At 50.4% G+C, this 22,024-nt stretch overlaps 2 protein-coding genes across 3 annotated transcripts in view; one reads left to right on the forward strand and one right to left on the reverse strand.

Annotated features, from left to right (window-relative positions):
- Positions 1-22,024, forward strand: part of PASK (PAS domain containing serine/threonine kinase) — a 358,840-nt gene that overhangs the window by 75,151 nt on the left and 261,665 nt on the right. The window lies entirely within an intron of this gene.
- The window catches only part of PPP1R7 (protein phosphatase 1 regulatory subunit 7), an 83,538-nt gene that overhangs the window by 39,101 nt on the left and 22,413 nt on the right, over positions 1-22,024 (reverse strand). For both annotated transcript variants that reach the window (XM_075338641.1, XM_075338642.1), the window contains one exon: positions 2,691-2,853. In XM_075338641.1, coding sequence (XP_075194756.1) covers positions 2,691-2,853 — 163 coding nt within the window. The remainder of the gene's footprint in view (positions 1-2,690; positions 2,854-22,024) is intronic.

Genomic DNA, 22,024 nt, shown 5'->3' on the forward strand with positions numbered 1-22,024 from the left:
TTGTCAGGACAGGCCCTGGGTTTGGTGACAGTGGCCTGAAAACTGGAGTGGTTAAAAAACGTACTCCGAGCCTTCTTAGGTGAGGCAAACTGATGTATCTCCACCAGAGAGGCTGGTTCCTCTGACACTGGTGGCGTGAGGTTCAGAACGGAGTTAATGGACGCAATCAAGTCACTAACATCCGCATCATCCTCAGACAAGGCAATGGGGTACCTAGAGCTAGCGTCTGAACCCACAGTAAAAGTATCCTCCTCGCCCTGCACCTCGGCCCGAGAATCAGAGCCGTGGGACGAGGAAGGAGAAGGGTCCCTGCGTCTCCGTTTAGGAGGACGGGGTCCTAAAACATGCTCTGAGGGCTCTGCAGAGCTCGGAGCAACAGAGGCAGCCTGAGAAGGAGGCTGATGCATGGTCTGCAGTGTCCGGGACAGTTGTCCCATAGAGTCGGCAAAAGACTGGGAAATAGCTCTGGAAAAAGATGCTACCCAGGCCGGGGGATCAGCTACCGGGGCTGGATTGGCCGGAGGAACCCCTGAGGAGGCTCCAGGCTGAGGGATCACCAGGTTAGAGCAGGCATCACAATGTGGGTATGTGCTTGGCTCTTGCAGAATGAGCTTACAAGCAGTGCATATAGCGTACAGCTTTGCAGCCTTGCTCCTAGTGACAGACATGCTGCTGAGGTGAAGCTCTGCAGCTGGAATACACTCCTGTAGAATGCCCTGAGAGTGTATAATAAAAAAGCCCACAACCAGAGGTTGTGGCTTACCAGACCGCTCTCTGTGTGCCCTCCGGATTCCACAGCTCAGACCCCCAGTAAAGCGTCAGCCTACTCCAAAAGCAGCAGCTGCAGCATCCAGCGCCGATCAGTGTAAGAACGCTGAGAAAATGGCGCTGGAAGGAGGAGGGGGGCGGGGAGAAGCCCAAGAGCGGGAAACCAGAGGGCCAGGGAGAGATACAGGGGAGAGAACATCTCCACAGAAAGGAGTGTCCTCCCCTCTGCTAGCCGGCCGGTGGGCGGCGCCACCTATGCATCTGCATGAGTGACATGCAGGGACGCTGAAACCGAAACTAGGCCCAAACTGAAGCCGGGGCCTAGATTAGTAGCGTGCGGCCGACGAGCAGGCACCCCCGGCGCGGTTCTCCGGAAAAACACCGAGAACCGGCCGGAATTACAGTAAAAGACAAATAACATACTCTCCCCTCAATAAAAGTACCCGGGACCCCTGAAAAACGTCTCAATACTTAGGGACATGGCCCTGCATCTCAAAAGCTGAGGGAAGGTCAAATGCTCCGTCCAGCAGGAACCTGACAGGGCTGCGGATGGAGACCGGTCTCCTGCACAGCAGAGAGGACCGTGATGGCTCCCACTTCAAACCAGAGCCTGAAAAGGATGGTGAAGGAGCGCGGCATGTGAAGGCTCCAGCCTTGCAAAGTCAACCTTAACAGCACCGCCGACACAGTGGGGTGTGAAGGGACATGCCGGGAGTCCAGATTGGACCCGCTTTTCTTCCATATCTTTAAAAATAAAATCTTAAAAAAAAAAAAATCAGAGAATGCATGTGTGTGTGTGATCCTCCTGAAACACAAAGCATTGAACTGGTTAGATTGTCATCCAGGGGGTGTATATATCCCGGAGGGAGGAGCTACACGTTTTAAGTGTAGTACTTTGTGTGTCCTCCGGAGGCAGTAGCTATACACCCATGGTCTGGGTCTCCCATGGAAGGAACGATGAAGAAAGGTGTTTTTTATGTTGTACACAGCGGCCTAGGCTCGTATAGATAGTATTCAAGAATGCTGCATATAAGACCAAGTGGTGGTGGCCGCAGCTTATAGTCACCAAATCTGGTGACAGGTTCCCTTGAAGCCAGGAAATCAGATAATCCCCTGATCTGTACCATTAAATCACTTGTACCTCACAATCAATGCAGTCTGAGGGGTACATTTAAGTAAACAAAAAGATACATTCCCCATGTATATGTGAAACCTAATCCTATAGATGGATGTCAGTTCTCACGCCATTGACAAACCCAACAAGTACATACATGGCTATACTGCATGTTGCAGGGTTTACTTACTGTACTTAATGGCTGTGAACACAGTGATCAATAGATGGAGAATTAAAAATAGCAACACTAAGGCTTTGTGCGCACTAGAAATGTGAACTTTCTCAAGAAAATTTCTTGAGAAACTTCTGGGAGTGGAAGATTTCCGGACCTCCGGAAAAAATCCGCACCAAATCCTCATGCGGATTTGCCGCGGATTAGCCGCGATTTTCCCGCAGGTTGTTCCCTGCGGATTTTGCAGGCTGTACTACAGAAATCCGCAGGTACCTGCGGAAAAGAATTGACATGCTCATTTTCTCAAGAAAATCTTCAAGGAAATTTCTTCAGAAAAATCCGCAGCGTGCGCACAGCTATTTTTTTTTCTCATAGGATTTGCTGGGAAATGTCTGCACAAAGATTGCAGACATTTCTCAAGAAATTTCCGCAGCAAATCCGCGGGTAAAACGGCCTAGTGCGCACAGAGCCTTAAAAGGCCACACAAGATATACTAAATATTATATATATATATATATATATATATATATATATATATATATATATATATATAATTTCTTCCCCCATAACCTGCACAAAAACTAGCGCAATACTCAGGATACCAACTGTTACAGTATTTCCACCGCACGTTCTTACCCGAATACGATTGGAGCCCAGTTCCAGCAGACGAAGCTGCGTCAGAGAGCTGAGGTTCTCAATGCGGCTAATCTTGTTGTTTACCAGGTACAGACGCTTCAGCTGAGACAAGGTGTCTAAACCCTCAATGCGCTTCAGAAGGTTGAAAGACAGATCCAGGATTCTGCAAACAGGATTTTATCATAGTGAGAGTTTCTATGGATGAGTCTACAAAGAACTAGAACGTAATCATAAAAGACGCTGCAAAAATCAAATTGTGTGCCATGCCAATGGGCTGTGGATCCGCTGAGAAATGTATTTTACCTTCCACGGGCAGGTAAAATAAATTATAGTATTAGTATACACACATTATATATAAAGAAAATATAAAATTACATTACAAACTTACAAACTGAACAAAAATACAAAAATATAAGAACGGAACACTTATTTTTGCTCCCATTTTCCATTGGCCGAACTCCATGATCTAAGATTATATACAACAACGGCTTTTTCTCTCAAATATTGTTCACAAATTTGCCTAAATCTGTGTTAGTGAGCTCTTCTCTTTTGCTGAGATAATCTATCCACCTCACAGGTGTGTCATATCAAGATACTGATTAGACAGTATGATTATTGCAAAGGTGTGCCTTAGGCTGGCCACAATATAAGGCCCCTCTAAAATGTGCAGTTTTAGCACAAAGGACAATTGCAATGGAGCGAGCAATTGGCATGTTGACTGCAGGAATGTCCACCAGAGCTGTTGCCCTTGAATTAAACGTTAATTTCTCTACCATAAGCCATCTTCAAAGCAGTGTCAGGGAACTTGGCAGTACATCCAACCGGTCTAACAACCGCAGACCAATAGTAACCACACCAGCCCAAGACCTCCACATCCAGCATCTTCACCTAAAAGATTGAGACCAGCCACCCGAACAGCTGCTGCAACAATCAGTTTGCATAACCAAAGAATTTCTGCACAAACTGTCAGAAACCGTCTCAGGGAAGCTCATCTGCCGCTCGTCGCCCTTATTGTGGTCTCCACCTGACTGCAGTTCATCGTCGTCTGGCATATTGTATAGATGTTCTCTTCACAGAGGAGTCCTGGTATTTACTGTATAGGGCAGATGGCAGACTGTGTGCATGGCATCATGCGGGTGAGTGTCCTATGGTGGAAGTGGGGTTACGGTATGTGCAGGTGTATATTATGGTCAATGAACACAGGTGCATTTTATTGAGGCCATTTTGAATGTACAGAGATACTGTGGTAAGATCCTGAGGCCATTGTTGCACCATTCATCCACAGCCTTCACCTCATGTTGCAGCTGATAATGCTCGGCCTCACGTTGGAAGGCTCTGTCCACAATTCCTGGAAGCTGTAAACATTCCAGTTTTTGCATGGCAGGACACTCACCGGACAGGTCACCCATTGAGCATATCTGGGATGCTGTGGATCGGTGTACATGACAGCATGTTCAGGTTCCTGCCAATATTCAGCAACTTCGCACTGGAGAGGAGTGGACCAACACTCCACAGGCCACGATCACCAACATGATCAACTCTATGCGAAGTAGACGTGTTCCTCTACATAAGGCGAACGGTGGTCACACCAGATACGGACTGGTTTTCTGGACATCCCCCCCCCCCCCTCCAATACCGTAAAACTGCACATTTTTGAGTGGCCTTTTATTGCGTCCAGCCTAAGGCACACCTGTGCAAAAATGACACTATTAGCATCTTGATATGCCCCATTTGTGTGGTAGATGGATTATCTCAGCAAAGGAGAAGTGCTCACTAAGCTATTCTTCACAAATGTGGAAATCTATTCGAGAGAAAAAGGCCTTTTGTGTACAAAGGAAAAGTCTTAAAGCCGAGTACAGCTCATGAAAAATGGGAGCAAAAATGTTACCTCTATATATGTGTTCAGTGTATATATACATACATACATATAAAACACAAAACACACACACACAATTCTAATCAGCACCATTCCAGCAGTGTTGGCACTTGTGTTCCTGGCGTTCACGTGAGGTTTCTACGTCACACGAGACAGTCTATGATGCTTGTGGATATTGTGGGTGGATGCCAGTGGTGGAATTTTAATATCTGTAATGCTGGGAGATGCCTGTAGTGGGAGTTTGGGGGTGTATAATGCTGAGGCAGGAGGGGGTGATACCTCTTGTGAGATTTTAGGGGTCTATAATGCTGTGAGGATGCGGAGGTGGGATATGGGTTGGTTGCACTGTTGGGTGGGGTGGGGGGAGAAGCTTGTAGTCGGATTTACACCCCCAGGGACGGACCCCTTAGCCCCACTAGCCAGGGACAGCTGTGGCACAGCCCTGCCACCCAGGGACATCTGTGGCACAGCCCTGCCCCCCAGGGACAGCTGTGGCACAGCCCCACCACCCGCAGACAGCTTTCGTATAGCCCTACTACTCAGGGACAGCTCTTTTGTAGCTCCTGGCCAGTTTGTGCACTGCAGTCCATGATCATACCATGCTGCATGGAGATCTGCAGGAGCCCTTACAATTACAAGAGGTCATTTAAAAGCAGCCATAATGCTGATGTGGCCCTCAATGAAAATGAGTTTGACAGCCCTGCAATAGTGGGAAATTCAGCCAAAAAAAAAAAAAAAATCATCCCTCATTTAAAAACACTTATTTATTAAGTAATAAAAACCTCAATGTGCGCCATGCAAGTAACAGTAAAATGCATTTCACAACATTCTTTAATCATTGCATATGATCAAGTGAAATAAAGTCTTGGTATATATTTTATTACTAATACTCAATTGTTCTAAAATGCTCCACCTCAACATTATGTTTCCTACATGTACCAGGTATGTGAAAATATAATGTGTTCGTTTTTATTGCAAACTCAAAATTTCCGTTTTCAATGATCATGTGTGACAAAATCACATAAAACCATAAGCAGATCACTTCAGTTCCTAGCCCTCCCTCAACCCAAATCCCAACATTCCAGTGAGAACCATTCCCTTTTTCATAGAGGACTATAAAATTCGTCTTGGGGGCTGGGGTAGGGGGAAGAGGGTTAACAGTTAGGGAATAACATCGTATATATTCAATCTCTAACTAGAAGATTTGTGGGTAGCCCTGGAGCATCAAGTCAAGGATTCCAGAACTTTTCACATTTTTGAATCAAGTGGTTTTTACAGTAGACTCCTCTTTCCAACAAGAGTATTATTTATCCTTTTTCTTAGCTCTCCAACAGATGGAGGTTGTGTAGCTAACCAATGAAATGCAAGAAGTATAGGTGCTCGAAATAGGATACGAGAGATACCCATGAATGGGGCAAGTCCATCTTTAAATAACCCCAATATACATATAGGTGGTCTCTTAATAGTTTCACTCGACACACCCTATCAAGGTGATGACTTTGTTCCAGAATGGGCCTCTGTGTCCACATGCATCAAATGTGCATCCTCAATCCCACACCTAGGCAATTTGCATCATGGCGATACCCTATTTTGTGTAGAAAGCTTGGAAATTTATGCACCGAGTTAAAAATAAAAGGACAGAGCCTTTGGGCCTCACAGGGCGATAACTTGGGAATAGTTTTTAAAATCTCTCCCCACCGAAAATGGTTTTGTAATTAAGAATTATAGATTACCGTATTTTTCGGACCATAAGACGCACTTTTTTCCCCCAAATGTTGGGGGAAAGTGGGGGGTGCGTCTAATGGTCTGAATGTAAGGCATGGCTGCGGGGAATGAGGGTGCTGCGGTGGAGCGGGTCATCGGGGGCACGAGCAGGCAGCAGCAGCGCCTGCCGTGACCACGTGGGCCCGCTCATTACATATGCACGCCCATCCTCCCGCCCATCTCTCAGCGCTGACAGGTGGGCGGGGTGATGAGCGGGGACGCGCGCGAAGTAAACAGCCAGCCGTGATCACCCCTGGCAACTACAGCCAGGAGTGATCATGTGCGGCTGTATTCACTGCTCCCCGCGCATCATCATCAGCGCGGGGTGCAGTGAATCAGTGCACATTACTCACCGTTCCCCGCAGCACCGCGATGTCCTCCTGATTGCCGGCCGCTCTGTGTAGAGACTAACGGGGCTCACAGCGATGACGTCATCGCTGTGCGCACGTGTCCACACAGCATCGCCGGCACAGACAGAAGGAGATCGCGGTGCAGCAGGGAGCGTGGCCGGCTCCACACAGCGCTGCCGGCACAGACGGAGGAGGAGCGACGCTGCGGGGAGCGAGGAAAGGTGAATATAAATGTTTATTTTATTTTTTTTATGTGTGTTCCGAAGGATGATGGGGCACATATGAGCAGGATGATGGGGCAAATGTGAGCAGGATGATGGGGCACATGTGAGCAGGATGATGGGGCACATGTGAGCAGGATGATGGGGCACATGTGAGCAGGATGATGGGGCACATGTGAGCAGGATGATGGGGCACATGTGAGCAGGATGATGGGGCACATGTGAGCAGGATGATGGGGCACATGTGAGCAGGATGATGGGGCACATGTGAGCAGGTTGATGGGGCACATGTGAGCAGGTTGATGGGGCACATGTGAGCAGGTTGATGGGGCACATGTGAGCAGGATGATGGGGCACATGTGAGCAGGATGATGGGGCACATGTGAGCAGGATGATGGGGCACATGTGAGCAGGATGATGGGGCATTTATAAAAATAAATATAAGGATGGGGATTATATACAAGGCAGGAGAATCATTACCAGGATGGGGTACCTTACTAGAGAATTTGGGGACATTACCCCCATAATAGTGTGTCAGCAGCAGATCCTCGCCCCATAAGTGTGTCATGACCACATTTTTTGCTTAAAATTTTATTTTCCTATTTTCCTTCTCTAAAACCAGGGTGCGTCTTATGGTCCGGTGCGTCTTATAGTCCGAAAAATACGGTATATTATAGATTATTACAGATTATTAATTAATTATAGATTAAATCTTGTGTAACAAGAAGTCCCAAAGGAGACCAAGCTTTTAATAGAGATATCTCTATCTCTAATATATATATCTATATATATATCTATCTATCTATCTATCTATCTATCTATCTATCTATCTATCTAATATATATATATATATATATCTATATATCTATATCTATATATATGTAGATATATCTATATCTACAGTTAGGTCCAGAAATATTTGGACAGTGACACAATTTTCGCGAGTTGGGCTCTGCATGCCACCACATTGGATTTGAAATGAAACCTCTACAACAGAATTCAAGTGCAGATTGTAACGTTTAATTTGAAGGTTTGAACAAAAATATCTAATAGAAATTGTAGGAATTGTACACATTTCTTTACAAACACTCCACATTTTAGGAGGTCAAAAGTAATTGGACAAATAAACCAAACCCAAACAAAATATTTTTATTTTCAATATTTTGTTGCGAATCCTCTAGAGGCAATCACTGCCTTAAGTCTGGAACCCATGGACATCACCAAACGCTGGGTTTCCTCCTTCTTAATGCTTTGCCAGGCCTTTACAGCCGCAGCCTTCAGGTCTTTCCGTCTTAAGTCTGGATTTGAGCAAGTGAAATGCATGCTCAAATTGGGTTAAGATCTGGTGATTGACTTGGCCATTGCAGAATGTTCCACTTTTTTGCACTCATGAACTCCTGGGTAGCTTTGGCTGTATGCTTGGGGTCATTGTCCATCTGTACTATGAAGCGCCGTCCGATCAACTTTGCGGCATTTGGCCGAATCTGGGCTGAAAGTATATCCCGGTACACTTCAGAATTCATCCGGCTACTCTTGTCTGCTGTTATGTCATCAATAAACACAAGTGACCCAGTGCCATTGAAAGCCATGCATGCCCATGCCATCACGTTGCCTCCACCATGTTTTACAGATGATGTGGTGTGCCTTGGATCATGTGCCGTTCCCTTTCTTCTCCAAACTTTTTTCTTCCCATCATTCTGGTACAGGTTGATCTTGGTCTCATCTGTCCATAGAATACTTTTCCAGAACTGAGCTGGCTTCATGAGGTGTTTTTCAGCAAATTTAACTCTGGCCTGTCTATTTTTGGAATTGATGAATGGTTTGCATCTAGATGTGAACCCTTTGTATTTACTTTCATGGAGTCTTCTCTTTACTGTTGACTTAGAGACAGATACACCTACTTCACTGAGAGTGTTCTGGACTTCAGTTGATGTTGTGAACGGGTTCTTCTTCACCAAAGAAAGTATGCGGCGATCATCCACCACTGTTGTCATCCGTGGACGCCCAGGCCTTTTTGAGTTCCCAAGCTCAACAGTCAATTCCTTTTTTCTCAGAATGTACCCGACTGTTGATTTTGCTACTCCAAGCATGTCTGCTATCTCTCTGATGGATTTTTTCTTTTTTTTCAGCCTCAGGATGTTCTGCTTCACCTCAATTGAGAGTTCCTTAGACCGCATGTTGTCTGGTCACAGCAACAGCTTCCAAATGCAAAACCACACCCCTGTAATCAACCCCAGACCTTTTAACTACTTCATTGATTACAGGTTAACGAGGGAGACGCCTTCAGAGTTAATTGCAGCCCTTAGAGTCCCTTGTCCAATTACTTTTGGTCCCTTGAAAAAGAGGAGGCTATGCATTACAGAGCTATGATTCCTAAACCCTTTCTCCGATTTGGATGTGAAAACTCTCATATTGCAGCTGGGAGTGTGCACTTTCAGCCCATATTATATATATTTGTATTTCTGAACATGTTTTTGTAAACAGCTAAAATAACAAAACTTGTGTCACTGTCCAAATATTTCTGGCCCTGACTGTATCTATCATCTGCATTCGAGAGATGTCTCCTAATGTGATATTAAAGGACTTGCAAAAAGTAGATAAAGTTATGTCCACCCTGCACTTAGTGTAACAATTATTAGTTACATTTATTTTGTAGGTTTTGGTTTGTTACAGCAGAGAAGCCAGGGGCAGACATATCATTGGTGCAAAATATACAGCCGCACAATGGTCAGGGGGCCATTTCTATCTCCGATGCAGGCAGAATTGTGTATTATGAGGAGTCATTGGACTGGAGAGACCATATATTGTTCCTGCACATGATCCCTCTTCTGTCAGTGTCCACCGGTGGGAGAAACTATTGCCTCTGCCAGCATGGCTACAACATTTGCACTTGCTGTGACTGCACTTGTAAAAGATTGTGTAATTGTGTAAAATTTTAATTACCGTAATATAAATTGACATAACAGCTTGACACACCCAAAAATATACAGTTTGTAGCAGTTGGTTTCATATTTAAGCAAATAGTTACTCTTTTTTTAATTTCTTAAAAAAAGTGTTAGGCCAAGAATTTTAATGGTAGAACTTTTAGAATTAGCTGTAAATCTTGCATTCATGTGGCTTTAATTGATGTGATAAAGTCTCTCGATTCAGCACAAGTTCCTCCCACATCAGACACCAGTAAGAGGTGGAGTCTTTAGAACAAGTGATAATGGCCAGATTTACACCAAGACGTCTTACACTTCACCATACTAAGAGGATGTCTCCAAATTTTTCTTGTACTGGACACAGAATGTAATAGTGGCTGCTAAATGGAATAAAAAAAATGGTTTTTTTTTAAATGTCGCCTCGCTGTCGTGGATATAGTAGTTATCAAATATTTGGCTCCTACTTGGACAACTCCTTCTCATTACATATATTTGCCCCCATAATACTCCTCTCCGGTGCCGGAGTCATTACAGTGATGTAGAAATCTACATTCTTGGGGCCAAGGTGATATCGTTACATCTAAACCATTAACTGGAACTCAGCGCTGCGGCTGCCACTCACTTCCTGTTAATTACTTAATCATATGAAGGTGGGGAGAAGGAATCCGGCGCTGATTGGTTGCAGTGTGATCTATGTCACGTGAGTCCTGGGAATGTGAGTTCCAACAATGCTGGAACCGCGATTCACTAGAGGGTAGTATAGGCTTTACTAGTTTTACGGGGGCAAACATGGGGAATGAGAAGGGTTTGTCCAAATAGTTGACAACCCCTTACACTTTAAGTTCAAGTGGGTATTCTTCAATAATTTTCACTGGGGGAGTGTACTTCTGCCTCCTATATGATACTGACCAATCATATGCAGGCAGCAATAAGAAGGGCAAAAGTGTGAGGTCATCAAAGTCACATGAAAGAGTCTAGGAGGTCCTGCTGGCCGAAGTCCAGCCAAAATAAGCGCTGAAGCTAGTCATGTGACCCAAATGATTACATCACAGGTCCTTCTGAACTTTTGTTGCTGCCTGCTTATAACTGGTTAGTATCCTACAGAAGGCAAAAGTACATGCCTTCAGTGAGAACTAAGACCACCACTTAAAAGAGCTGTCTACGTTTCGGGAGATAGAGATTAATAAATATATATTTAACTAGCTGTACTACCCCGTCTTCACCCGGGTTAATAACTGTTGTTAACAAAAATTTATTCTGTACACAAAAACCACAGAACAAATAGAAAGAAATGCAATTATTAAAAGGCAAAAACTAAGCTAATAGAAGCATTTCACAACATATATTTCAACACCAAAGATATTCCACACAGATTTAACTAAATTGGCAAAGTAATGTGCCCAGCCTGTCTGTCTTTGTCTCTTTTTTTTGTCTGTCTCTATCTCTGTTTCTTTCCCCATCTGTCCCTTTCTAGGTCTGTGTCTTTCCCCATATATCTTTGTCTGCATGTCTGTCCATCTGTCTCTTTCACCGTCTCTCTTTCACCGTCTCTCTTTCACCGTCTCTCTTTCACCGTCTCTCTACCGACATCTTATTACCTCACATATAAGCTTCTTATCCTATGAATGTCTTTTGTTCCTATAGCAACCAATCACAGCTCCTACTAATAAACTGTAGTTCCAGGCTCTATTTACTTTAATGGAGCCATTTTTTTTGGAGTGTAACTGTAAAGCGCGGGGTTACATTTTCCTGTCAAAACATAGTCTACGACGTTCCCTGGGTCACATGAGGTATCTGTGCAAAATTTTGTGATTGTAAATGCGACGGTGCGGATACACTTTTCGTTTCACTTTTTCCCCATTATGTAGATAAGAGCAAAATTGATTGGTAAATTGGAACATGCGGGGTTAAAATTTCGCCTCACAACATAGCCTATGATGTTCTCGGGGTCCAGAAATGTGAGTGTGCAAAATTTTGTGGCTGTAGCTGCGACGGTGTAGATGCCAATCCCGGACACACACACATTCAGCTTTATATATTAGACTAGCTGTAGTACCTGGGCGTTGCCCGGGATAGTAACTGTGTCTCTGTCCCTGTGCCCGTCCGTCCGTCTCTTTCCCCATCTGTCTCTGTCTCTCTTTTTCTCTGTCTTTCTATCCATCTCTCCACCGACATCATATAACCTCACGCATAAGCTTCAACTAAGTTTATTTTGTTCCTATAGCAACCACTGACAGTTGCTATTAATAATCTATAGCTCCCACCTCCATTCAGTTTAATGGTGGCAGGATTTTAGAGACTAACTGTAAAGCACAGGGTTACATTTTTCAGTCAAAACAGTCTACGACGCTCCCTGGGTCACATGAGGAGTCGTTATTGTAAATGCAACGGTGCGGATTCCTTTAGCGGACGCGGACGCGGACACACACACACACACAGCTTTATATATTAGATTTTTGGTGGGGGGGATAAAAATTGTTTTTTTTTTGCCATAGAGTTTGATTACACATTTTGGATTGAACTTTATCTACTGTTGTACTGTATAATGATAGATTCCCAGGTAAAAAGGTCAGCCACTATCTCATTAGTATGCCATGACTTCTATCCATACAATGGAGGTGCATGTGACCAGACCTGTTTGTCAGCCTCCACCAATAGAAAAGCATCTTTCAAGTGGGAGGTGCATTTCTATTGGAAGAGGCTGAAGGACAAGTCTGGTCACATGACCCTCTACCAGCGGCCATTGTATGGACAGAAGTGCTGGTCAGTTTGTGAGTAAAGCTGCATTAACAAGAGAAAGTGGATGACCTCAGACTGTCAGTGAGCTCGTTCAAACAGTAACATAAAAGTTTGTAAACCTCGCTCTTATCTTTTTCTGAGCTCCTCTCAGCTGACCTAAGTCCACAACTACATTAAAGTTGAATGTGCAGGGAAAAGAATCCTTAAATGGAAAAAACTGTGCAAACTTTGTAATGAAACCCAACTGCAAAACTTGCCGTATATTTACTCCTAAATGCATACAATAAAAAGAAAAAAAACAAACAAAAACAAAACCGCTTATCTTATTAGGTGGCAAATATTTGATTCCTAATGTCTCCACAACAGAGAGGCAAGGTTAAAAAAACATAACACAAGGTTTTATTCCGCTCTGCAGCCACCATTACATGTCCAGTTCAATATGACAGTTCTGGTGAAAGGTCTTATGTTTTGAAACGTGTTGGCAAGTTTTAATTTTTGCTTTGTGCGTAATGAGGCTTTTACTCTTTTGATAAATGCTTTTAAAAGGAAGAGGGATTTGTTTGCTGGATTTCCCTCTATAGCACGTGCTCTACCACTCCCAACTTTTCTACTTCACCCGCTCACCCTGTATCCAGCCACTAATAATATTTCCTCCCAATTCAAAAAGCTTTACAAGACTGAGCTAAATGCCAAAGTTATTATTATTAGGTTATGGATAGTTTCGCCATGATTATTAAAGTGAACTGAAGTGCTAGATTTGTGGGACGCCGGCAATGAGGGTAAATGCACATGATGTTTTTTCAGGCAGGTCCGCTCTAAAATCGGCCATAAAAACGTCCAAAACACTCCATAGATGGAACTTGTGCATTTCCATGAAAAAAAAAAAAAAAAAAGATACAACTTGCTACTCACATATTTTAAAAGTGACATGAACATTCTTTAGAACTTTTCCAAATGGAAGACACCACAAACTGAATAAAGAAGTCTAAAGGCCCCGTCACACACAGAGATAAATCTTTGGCAGATCTGTGGTTGCAGTGAAATCATGGACATATTGTTCCATTTGTACACAGCCACAAACCTGGCACTGATTGTCCACAATTTCACTGCAACCACAGATCTGCCGCAGATTTATCACTGTGTGTGACAGGGCCTTTAGGGGAGTCCAGAAAGATACTCTAAATGAGACTGCCATCTTTTTCAGCTCTTTACAATTGTAATTCGCTTTAAAAAGTTAGCAGAATCATCAGTTAAAAAAAAAACCATACCCTATGGGTGCAATAAAGAGTGAACTTTGGCAAATTGCTGGAGATGTCTAACAAGAGGCGGTGATCAGGTTTTCCTTATGGAAACTTGTATGTGGTTATTACACACATACAGATAAATGCACTCGATACTTGGTCCTTTTGCATGAATTTCTGCATCAGTGTGGCGTGGCATGGAGGCGATCAGCCTGTGGCACTGCTGAGGTGTTATGGAAGCCCAGGTTGCTTTGATAGCAGCCTTCAGCTCATCTGCATTGTCGGGTCTGGTGTCTCATCTTCCTCTTAACAATACCCCATAGAGCTATGGGGTTTAGGTCAGGCGAGTTTGCTGGCCAATCAAGCACAGTGATACTGTGGTTATTTAACCAGGTATTGGTACTTTTGGCAGTGTGGACAGGTGCCGAGTCCTGCTGGAAAATTAAATTTTCATCTCCAAAATGTTTGTTGGCAGAGGGAAGCATGAAATGAAATGCAAAATTTACTTTAATCTGAAAACAACACTGGACCAAGGAGCAACAGTCCAGTTCTTTTTCTCTTTGGCCCAGGTAAGACACTTCTGGTGTTGTCTATTGGCCATGAGTGGCTTTACACAAGGAATGCGACAGTTGTAGCCCATGTCCTGGATATGTCTGTGTGTGGTGACTCTTGAAGCACTGACTCCAGCAGCAGCCCACTAATTGTGAATGCCCCCCAGATTTTTGGATGGATTTTTCTTAATCCTATCAAGGCTGCAGTTATTCCGTTTGCTTGTGCACCCTTTTCTACCACATTTTTTCCTTCCATTACTATGCTTGGATACAGCACTTTGTGAACAGCCAGCTTCTTTAGCAATGACCTACACCTACTACTACACCTACTACTACACCTACTACTACACCTACTACTACACCTACTACTTCATCATCATCTATATCATCATCATCTACATCATCATCATCTACATCATCATCATCATCATCATCATCTCCTCCTCCTCCCCCCCCTCCCCATATGACAGCTCCGAACAATCCTCTTAAGACTTTATGGAATAAACAATTCCTTCTGTTATGTACCGTTATGTGGCTCAGTAGTAAACCTTCCAAGTACTAAGGAAGAGTCACATAGATTGATGCGTTATTGCACCATGGCGGCCAACTTTAATCTTGTGGTGGTTTAACTAATAACCTTATGATTTATTAATGTATTAAACCCCAGCAGCTAAAACACCAGGGATCTCACCGGACTCCATTCGGCAATCCTGACTTTCTTATGTAGCACAATGTACTCTGCCTGTGGACCACATTTATCTGACACATCCACAGTCTATATTAAAAAGGACAGGTGAATTGTGTTCTTAAAAAGGAAAAAAATGAGCTCTAGCTCATTTTAAAGAACGTACACCATACTCTACAGGTCTCAGTTATCTGTTTGATAATGTATAGCGTTTGTATTGTGAAATGTGGTGATAGATCTGGTGTTACTAGGCCGTGGGTAGAGCCTTTTTTTTTTATCCTTTCACATGTGTGTTATGTGCATTGTATGTGGATCTACTGTTCTTGGACTCTTTATGTAAAACTTTTTTCTGAGAAATATATATATATTATATATTATATATTATATATATATATATATATATATATATATATATATATATATATATATATATATATATATATATATATATATATAAAATTCTAGAACAAATCGAATGGATACGGTCTGTGACAGATGCATTCAGATCATGAAAGAGTAAGGACAAGACCATGCCAACATGCTAACAAAGTGACGACAGAATCTGCATTCGACAATTTCCTAAAATCCTCAGATTCCTGCTTTATCTATAGCAGATTGCTACGGTGGTGCTACACTGCCCTCTGTGCCACAGGTGCCCTGCTTTACTATAGCAGATGGCTATGGTGGTGCTACGCTGCCCTCTGTGCTACAGGTGCCCTGCTTTATGTATAGTGGATGGCTTCAGTGGTGCTACGCTGCCCTCTGTGCTACAGGTGCCCTGCTTTATGTATAGTGGATGGCTTCAGTGGTGCTACGCTGCCTTCACTGCTACAGGTGCCCTTGCTTTATCTATAGCGGATGGTTTCGGTGGCGCTACGCTGCCCTCTGTGCTACAGGTGCCCTTGCTTTATCTATAGCGGATGGCTTCGGTGGTGCTACACTGCCCTCTGTGCCACAGGTGCCCAGTTTTCAAAAGAATGCTGAAAGTATACTAGACAATGGCAGGTAATGTCCTAAGTAAAGTATTTTCATGTCCATGTTTTGTTCGCTTCTGAAGAATTTGTACCACTTAGGTCCATAACTAGGAACCGCGAATTTCAAAGTGGTTTAACCTAGAGCGATCAAGGGATTTGTCCCATTTAAGAATGCACAATTTTGTTGTAAAAACAATTAACTGAGCTTTGCTTTCCCTGCCCTGGTCCAGCGCTGACTCTGTGCCGCTGCCCCAGTTTCTATTGTTTGATTTTGCTACAACCAATGTGATGTCACCACTGCAGTCAATCACTGAACTCAATGGCTTGTGCTGTCTATATCAGTAGAGCTGTAGTTACTGAGCTCAGCGATTGGTTGCAATGACTGGGACAAAGATGGAGACACAGCGCTGGACCCTGGAAGGGTAAGCAAAGCAATTGGAGGATTTTGTGGTTTTTCTTTGTTTTACAAAAACGGTGCAGATCGGGAAAAGTTTACTGAAAAGGAGAAACTCCTCTAAGTGATACGCAATCACTTATTAAAGGGCACCTGTCACCAGTTTTTTCACTATGAAACCAAAAGTGTCACCTTCTGCAGCTCCTGGGCTGCATTCTATAAAGGTGCACCTTCTGCCCTGACTCCCCTTGCAGACCCAGAATATAACTTTATAAAACCTGACCGTTGGGTATGCTACTGACCTGTGGGGCGCAGATTAGTATGCTCATTTTCGTCTCCTGTCCCTCTTTGTGGCCTTCTTCGCCATCCTCCTTTCACGATTGAGGTGATGATGACGCCGCCGTCATCATGCACGCTACTCGGCCAAGTCTCGCGTCTGTGCAGTCATATTCCTGGCTCGCACAGGTGCAGTTCGCCCTTGCGCGAGCCGGAGCGGTAGATGTGCAAGATTATGGTCGGGAACGAGGATGACGCAGGGAACGTCATGCACATTGCCAACCATAATCTCGCGCAAAGGCGAACTGCGTGCGCGAGCTGGGGGGGGGGAAAACAACTGGGCGCGCGAGCTGGGGGGGGGGGGGGGAACAACTGGGCGCGCGAGCTGGGGGGGGGGGGGGAACAACTGGGCGCGCGAGCTGGGGGGGGGGGGAACAACTGGGCGCGCGAGCTGGGGGGGGGGGGGGAACAACTGGGCGCGCGAGCTGGGGGGGGGGGGGGGAACAACTGGGCGCGCGAGCTGGGGGAACAACTGGGCGCGCGAGCTGGGGGAACAACTGGGCGCGCGAGCTGGGGGAACAACTGGGCGCGCGAGCTGGGGGAACAACTGGGCGCGCGAGCTGGGGGAACAACTGGGCGCGCGAGCTGGGGGAACAACTGGGCGCGCGAGCTGGGGGAACAACTGGGCGCGCGAGCTGGGGGAACAACTGGGCGCGCGAGCTGGGGGAACAACTGGGCGCGCGAGCTGGGGGAACAACTGGGCGCGCGAGCTGGGGGAACAACTGGGCGCGCGAGCTGGGGGAACAACTGGGCGCGCGAGCTGGGGGAACAACTGGGCGCGCGAGCTGGGGGAACAACTGGGCGCGCGAGCTGGGGGAACAACTGGGCGCGCGAGCTGGGGGAACAACTGGGCGCGCGAGCTGGGGGAACAACTGGGCGCGCGAGCTGGGGGAACAACTGGGCGCGCGAGCTGGGGGAACAACTGGGCGCGCGAGCTGGGGGAACAACTGGGCGCGCGAGCTGGGGGAACAACTGGGCGCGCGAGCTGGGGGAACAACTGGGCGCGCGAGCTGGGGGAACAACTGGGCGCGCGAGCTGGGGGAACAACTGGGCGCGCGAGCTGGGGGGAACAACTGGGCGCGCGAGCTGGGGGAACAACTGGGCGCGCGAGCTGGGGGGAACAACTGGGCGCGCGAGCTGGGGGGAACAACTGGGCGCGCGAGCTGGGGGGAACAACTGGGCGCGCGAGCTGGGGGGAACAACTGGGCGCGCGAGCTGGGGGGAACAACTGGGCGCGCGAGCTGGGGGGAACAACTGGGCGCGCGAGCTGGGGGGAACAACTGGGCGCGCGAGCTGGGGGGAACAACTGGGCGCGCGAGCTGGGGGGAACAACTGGGCGCGCGAGCTGGGGGGAACAACTGGGCGCGCGAGCTGGGGGGAACAACTGGGCGCGCGAGCTGGGGGGAACAACTGGGCGCGCGAGCTGGGGGGAACAACTGGGCGCGCGAGCTGGGGGGAACAACTGGGCGCGCGAGCTGGGGGGAACAACTGGGCGCGCGAGCTGGGGGGAACAACTGGGCGCGCGAGCTGGGGGGAACAACTGGGCGCGCGAGCTGGGGGGAACAACTGGGCGCGCGAGCTGGGGGGAACAACTGGGCGCGCGAGCTGGGGGGAACAACTGGGCGCGCGAGCTGGGGGGAACAACTGGGCGCGCGAGCTGGGGGGAACAACTGGGCGCGCGAGCTGGGGGGAACAACTGGGCGCGCGAGCTGGGGGGAACAACTGGGCGCGCGAGCTGGGGGGAACAACTGGGCGCGCGAGCTGGGGGGAACAACTGGGCGCGCGAGCTGGGGGGAACAACTGGGCGCGCGAGCTGGGGGGAACAACTGGGCGCGCGAGCTGGGGGGAACAACTGGGCGCGCGAGCTGGGGGGAACAACTGGGCGCGCGAGCTGGGGGGAACAACTGGGCGCGCGAGCTGGGGGGAACAACTGGGCGCGCGAGCTGGGGGGAACAACTGGGCGCGCGAGCTGGGGGGAACAACTGGGCGCGCGAGCTGGGGGGAACAACTGGGCGCGCGAGCTGGGGGGAACAACTGGGCGCGCGAGCTGGGGGGAACAACTGGGCGCGCGAGCTGGGGGGAACAACTGGGCGCGCGAGCTGGGGGGAACAACTGGGCGCGCGAGCTGGGGGGAACAACTGGGCGCGCGAGCTGGGGGGAACAACTGGGCGCGCGAGCTGGGGGGAACAACTGGGCGCGCGAGCTGGGGGGAACAACTGGGCGCGCGAGCTGGGGGGAACAACTGGGCGCGCGAGCTGGGGGGAACAACTGGGCGCGCGAGCTGGGGGGAACAACTGGGCGCGCGAGCTGGGGGGAACAACTGGGCGCGCGAGCTGGGGGGAACAACTGGGCGCGCGAGCTGGGGGGAACAACTGGGCGCGCGAGCTGGGGGGAACAACTGGGCGCGCGAGCTGGGGGGAACAACTGGGCGCGCGAGCTGGGGGGAACAACTGGGCGCGCGAGCTGGGGGGAACAACTGGGCGCGCGAGCTGGGGGGAACAACTGGGCGCGCGAGCTGGGGGGAACAACTGGGCGCGCGAGCTGGGGGGAACAACTGGGCGCGCGAGCTGGGGGGAACAACTGGGCGCGCGAGCTGGGGGGAACAACTGGGCGCGCGAGCTGGGGGGAACAACTGGGCGCGCGAGCTGGGGGGAACAACTGGGCGCGCGAGCTGGGGGGAACAACTGGGCGCGCGAGCTGGGGGGAACAACTGGGCGCGCGAGCTGGGGGGAACAACTGGGCGCGCGAGCTGGGGGGAACAACTGGGCGCGCGAGCTGGGGGGAACAACTGGGCGCGCGAGCTGGGGGGAACAACTGGGCGCGCGAGCTGGGGGGAACAACTGGGCGCGCGAGCTGGGGGGAACAACTGGGCGCGCGAGCTGGGGGAACAACTGGGCGCGCGAGCTGGGGGAACAACTGGGCGCGCGAGCTGGGGGAACAACTGGGCGCGCGAGCTGGGGGAACAACTGGGCGCGCGAGCTGGGGGAACAACTGGGCGCGCGAGCTGGGGGAACAACTGGGCGCGCGAGCTGGGGGAACAACTGGGCGCGCGAGCTGGGGGAACAACTGGGCGCGCGAGCTGGGGGAACAACTGGGCGCGCGAGCTGGGGGAACAACTGGGCGCGCGAGCTGGGGGAACAACTGGGCGCGCGAGCTGGGGGAACAACTGGGCGCGCGAGCTGGGGGAACAACTGGGCGCGCGAGCTGGGGGAACAACTGGGCGCGCGAGCTGGGGGAACAACTGGGCGCGCGAGCTGGGGGAACAACTGGGCGCGCGAGCTGGGGGAACAACTGGGCGCGCGAGCTGGGGGAACAACTGGGCGCGCGAGCTGGGGGAACAACTGGGCGCGCGAGCTGGGGGAACAACTGGGCGCGCGAGCTGGGGGAACAACTGGGCGCGCGAGCTGGGGGAACAACTGGGCGCGCGAGCTGGGGGAACAACTGGGCGCGCGAGCTGGGGGAACAACTGGGCGCGCGAGCTGGGGGAACAACTGGGCGCGCGAGCTGGGGGAACAACTGGGCGCGCGAGCTGGGGGAACAACTGGGCGCGCGAGCTGGGGGAACAACTGGGCGCGCGAGCTGGGGGAACAACTGGGCGCGCGAGCTGGGGGAACAACTGGGCGCGCGAGCTGGGGGAACAACTGGGCGCGCGAGCTGGGGGAACAACTGGGCGCGCGAGCTGGGGGAACAACTGGGCGCGCGAGCTGGGGGAACAACTGGGCGCGCGAGCTGGGGGAACAACTGGGCGCGCGAGCTGGGGGAACAACTGGGCGCGCGAGCTGGGGGAACAACTGGGCGCGCGAGCTGGGGGAACAACTGGGCGCGCGAGCTGGGGGAACAACTGGGCGCGCGAGCTGGGGGAACAACTGGGCGCGCGAGCTGGGGGAACAACTGGGCGCGCGAGCTGGGGGAACAACTGGGCGCGCGAGCTGGGGGAACAACTGGGCGCGCGAGCTGGGGGAACAACTGGGCGCGCGAGCTGGGGGAACAACTGGGCGCGCGAGCTGGGGGAACAACTGGGCGCGCGAGCTGGGGGAACAACTGGGCGCGCGAGCTGGGGGAACAACTGGGCGCGCGAGCTGGGGGAACAACTGGGCGCGCGAGCTGGGGGAACAACTGGGCGCGCGAGCTGGGGGAACAACTGGGCGCGCGAGCTGGGGGAACAACTGGGCGCGCGAGCTGGGGGAACAACTGGGCGCGCGAGCTGGGGGAACAACTGGGCGCGCGAGCTGGGGGAACAACTGGGCGCGCGAGCTGGGGGAACAACTGGGCGCGCGAGCTGGGGGAACAACTGGGCGCGCGAGCTGGGGGAACAACTGGGCGCGCGAGCTGGGGGAACAACTGGGCGCGCGAGCTGGGGGAACAACTGGGCGCGCGAGCTGGGGGAACAACTGGGCGCGCGAGCTGGGGGAACAACTGGGCGCGCGAGCTGGGGGAACAACTGGGCGCGCGAGCTGGGGGAACAACTGGGCGCGCGAGCTGGGGGAACAACTGGGCGCGCGAGCTGGGGGAACAACTGGGCGCGCGAGCTGGGGGAACAACTGGGCGCGCGAGCTGGGGGAACAACTGGGCGCGCGAGCTGGGGGAACAACTGGGCGCGCGAGCTGGGGGAACAACTGGGCGCGCGAGCTGGGGGAACAACTGGGCGCGCGAGCTGGGGGAACAACTGGGCGCGCGAGCTGGGGGAACAACTGGGCGCGCGAGCTGGGGGAACAACTGGGCGCGCGAGCTGGGGGAACAACTGGGCGCGCGAGCTGGGGGAACAACTGGGCGCGCGAGCTGGGGGAACAACTGGGCGCGCGAGCTGGGGGAACAACTGGGCGCGCGAGCTGGGGGAACAACTGGGCGCGCGAGCTGGGGGAACAACTGGGCGCGCGAGCTGGGGGAACAACTGGGCGCGCGAGCTGGGGGAACAACTGGGCGCGCGAGCTGGGGGAACAACTGGGCGCGCGAGCTGGGGGAACAACTGGGCGCGCGAGCTGGGGGAACAACTGGGCGCGCGAGCTGGGGGAACAACTGGGCGCGCGAGCTGGGGGAACAACTGGGCGCGCGAGCTGGGGGAACAACTGGGCGCGCGAGCTGGGGGAACAACTGGGCGCGCGAGCTGGGGGAACAACTGGGCGCGCGAGCTGGGGGAACAACTGGGCGCGCGAGCTGGGGGAACAACTGGGCGCGCGAGCTGGGGGAACAACTGGGCGCGCGAGCTGGGGGAACAACTGGGCGCGCGAGCTGGGGGAACAACTGGGCGCGCGAGCTGGGGGAACAACTGGGCGCGCGAG

This window comes from Anomaloglossus baeobatrachus, chromosome 3 (genome assembly GCF_048569485.1).
Source record: "Anomaloglossus baeobatrachus isolate aAnoBae1 chromosome 3, aAnoBae1.hap1, whole genome shotgun sequence".
NCBI lineage: Eukaryota > Metazoa > Chordata > Amphibia > Anura > Aromobatidae > Anomaloglossus > Anomaloglossus baeobatrachus.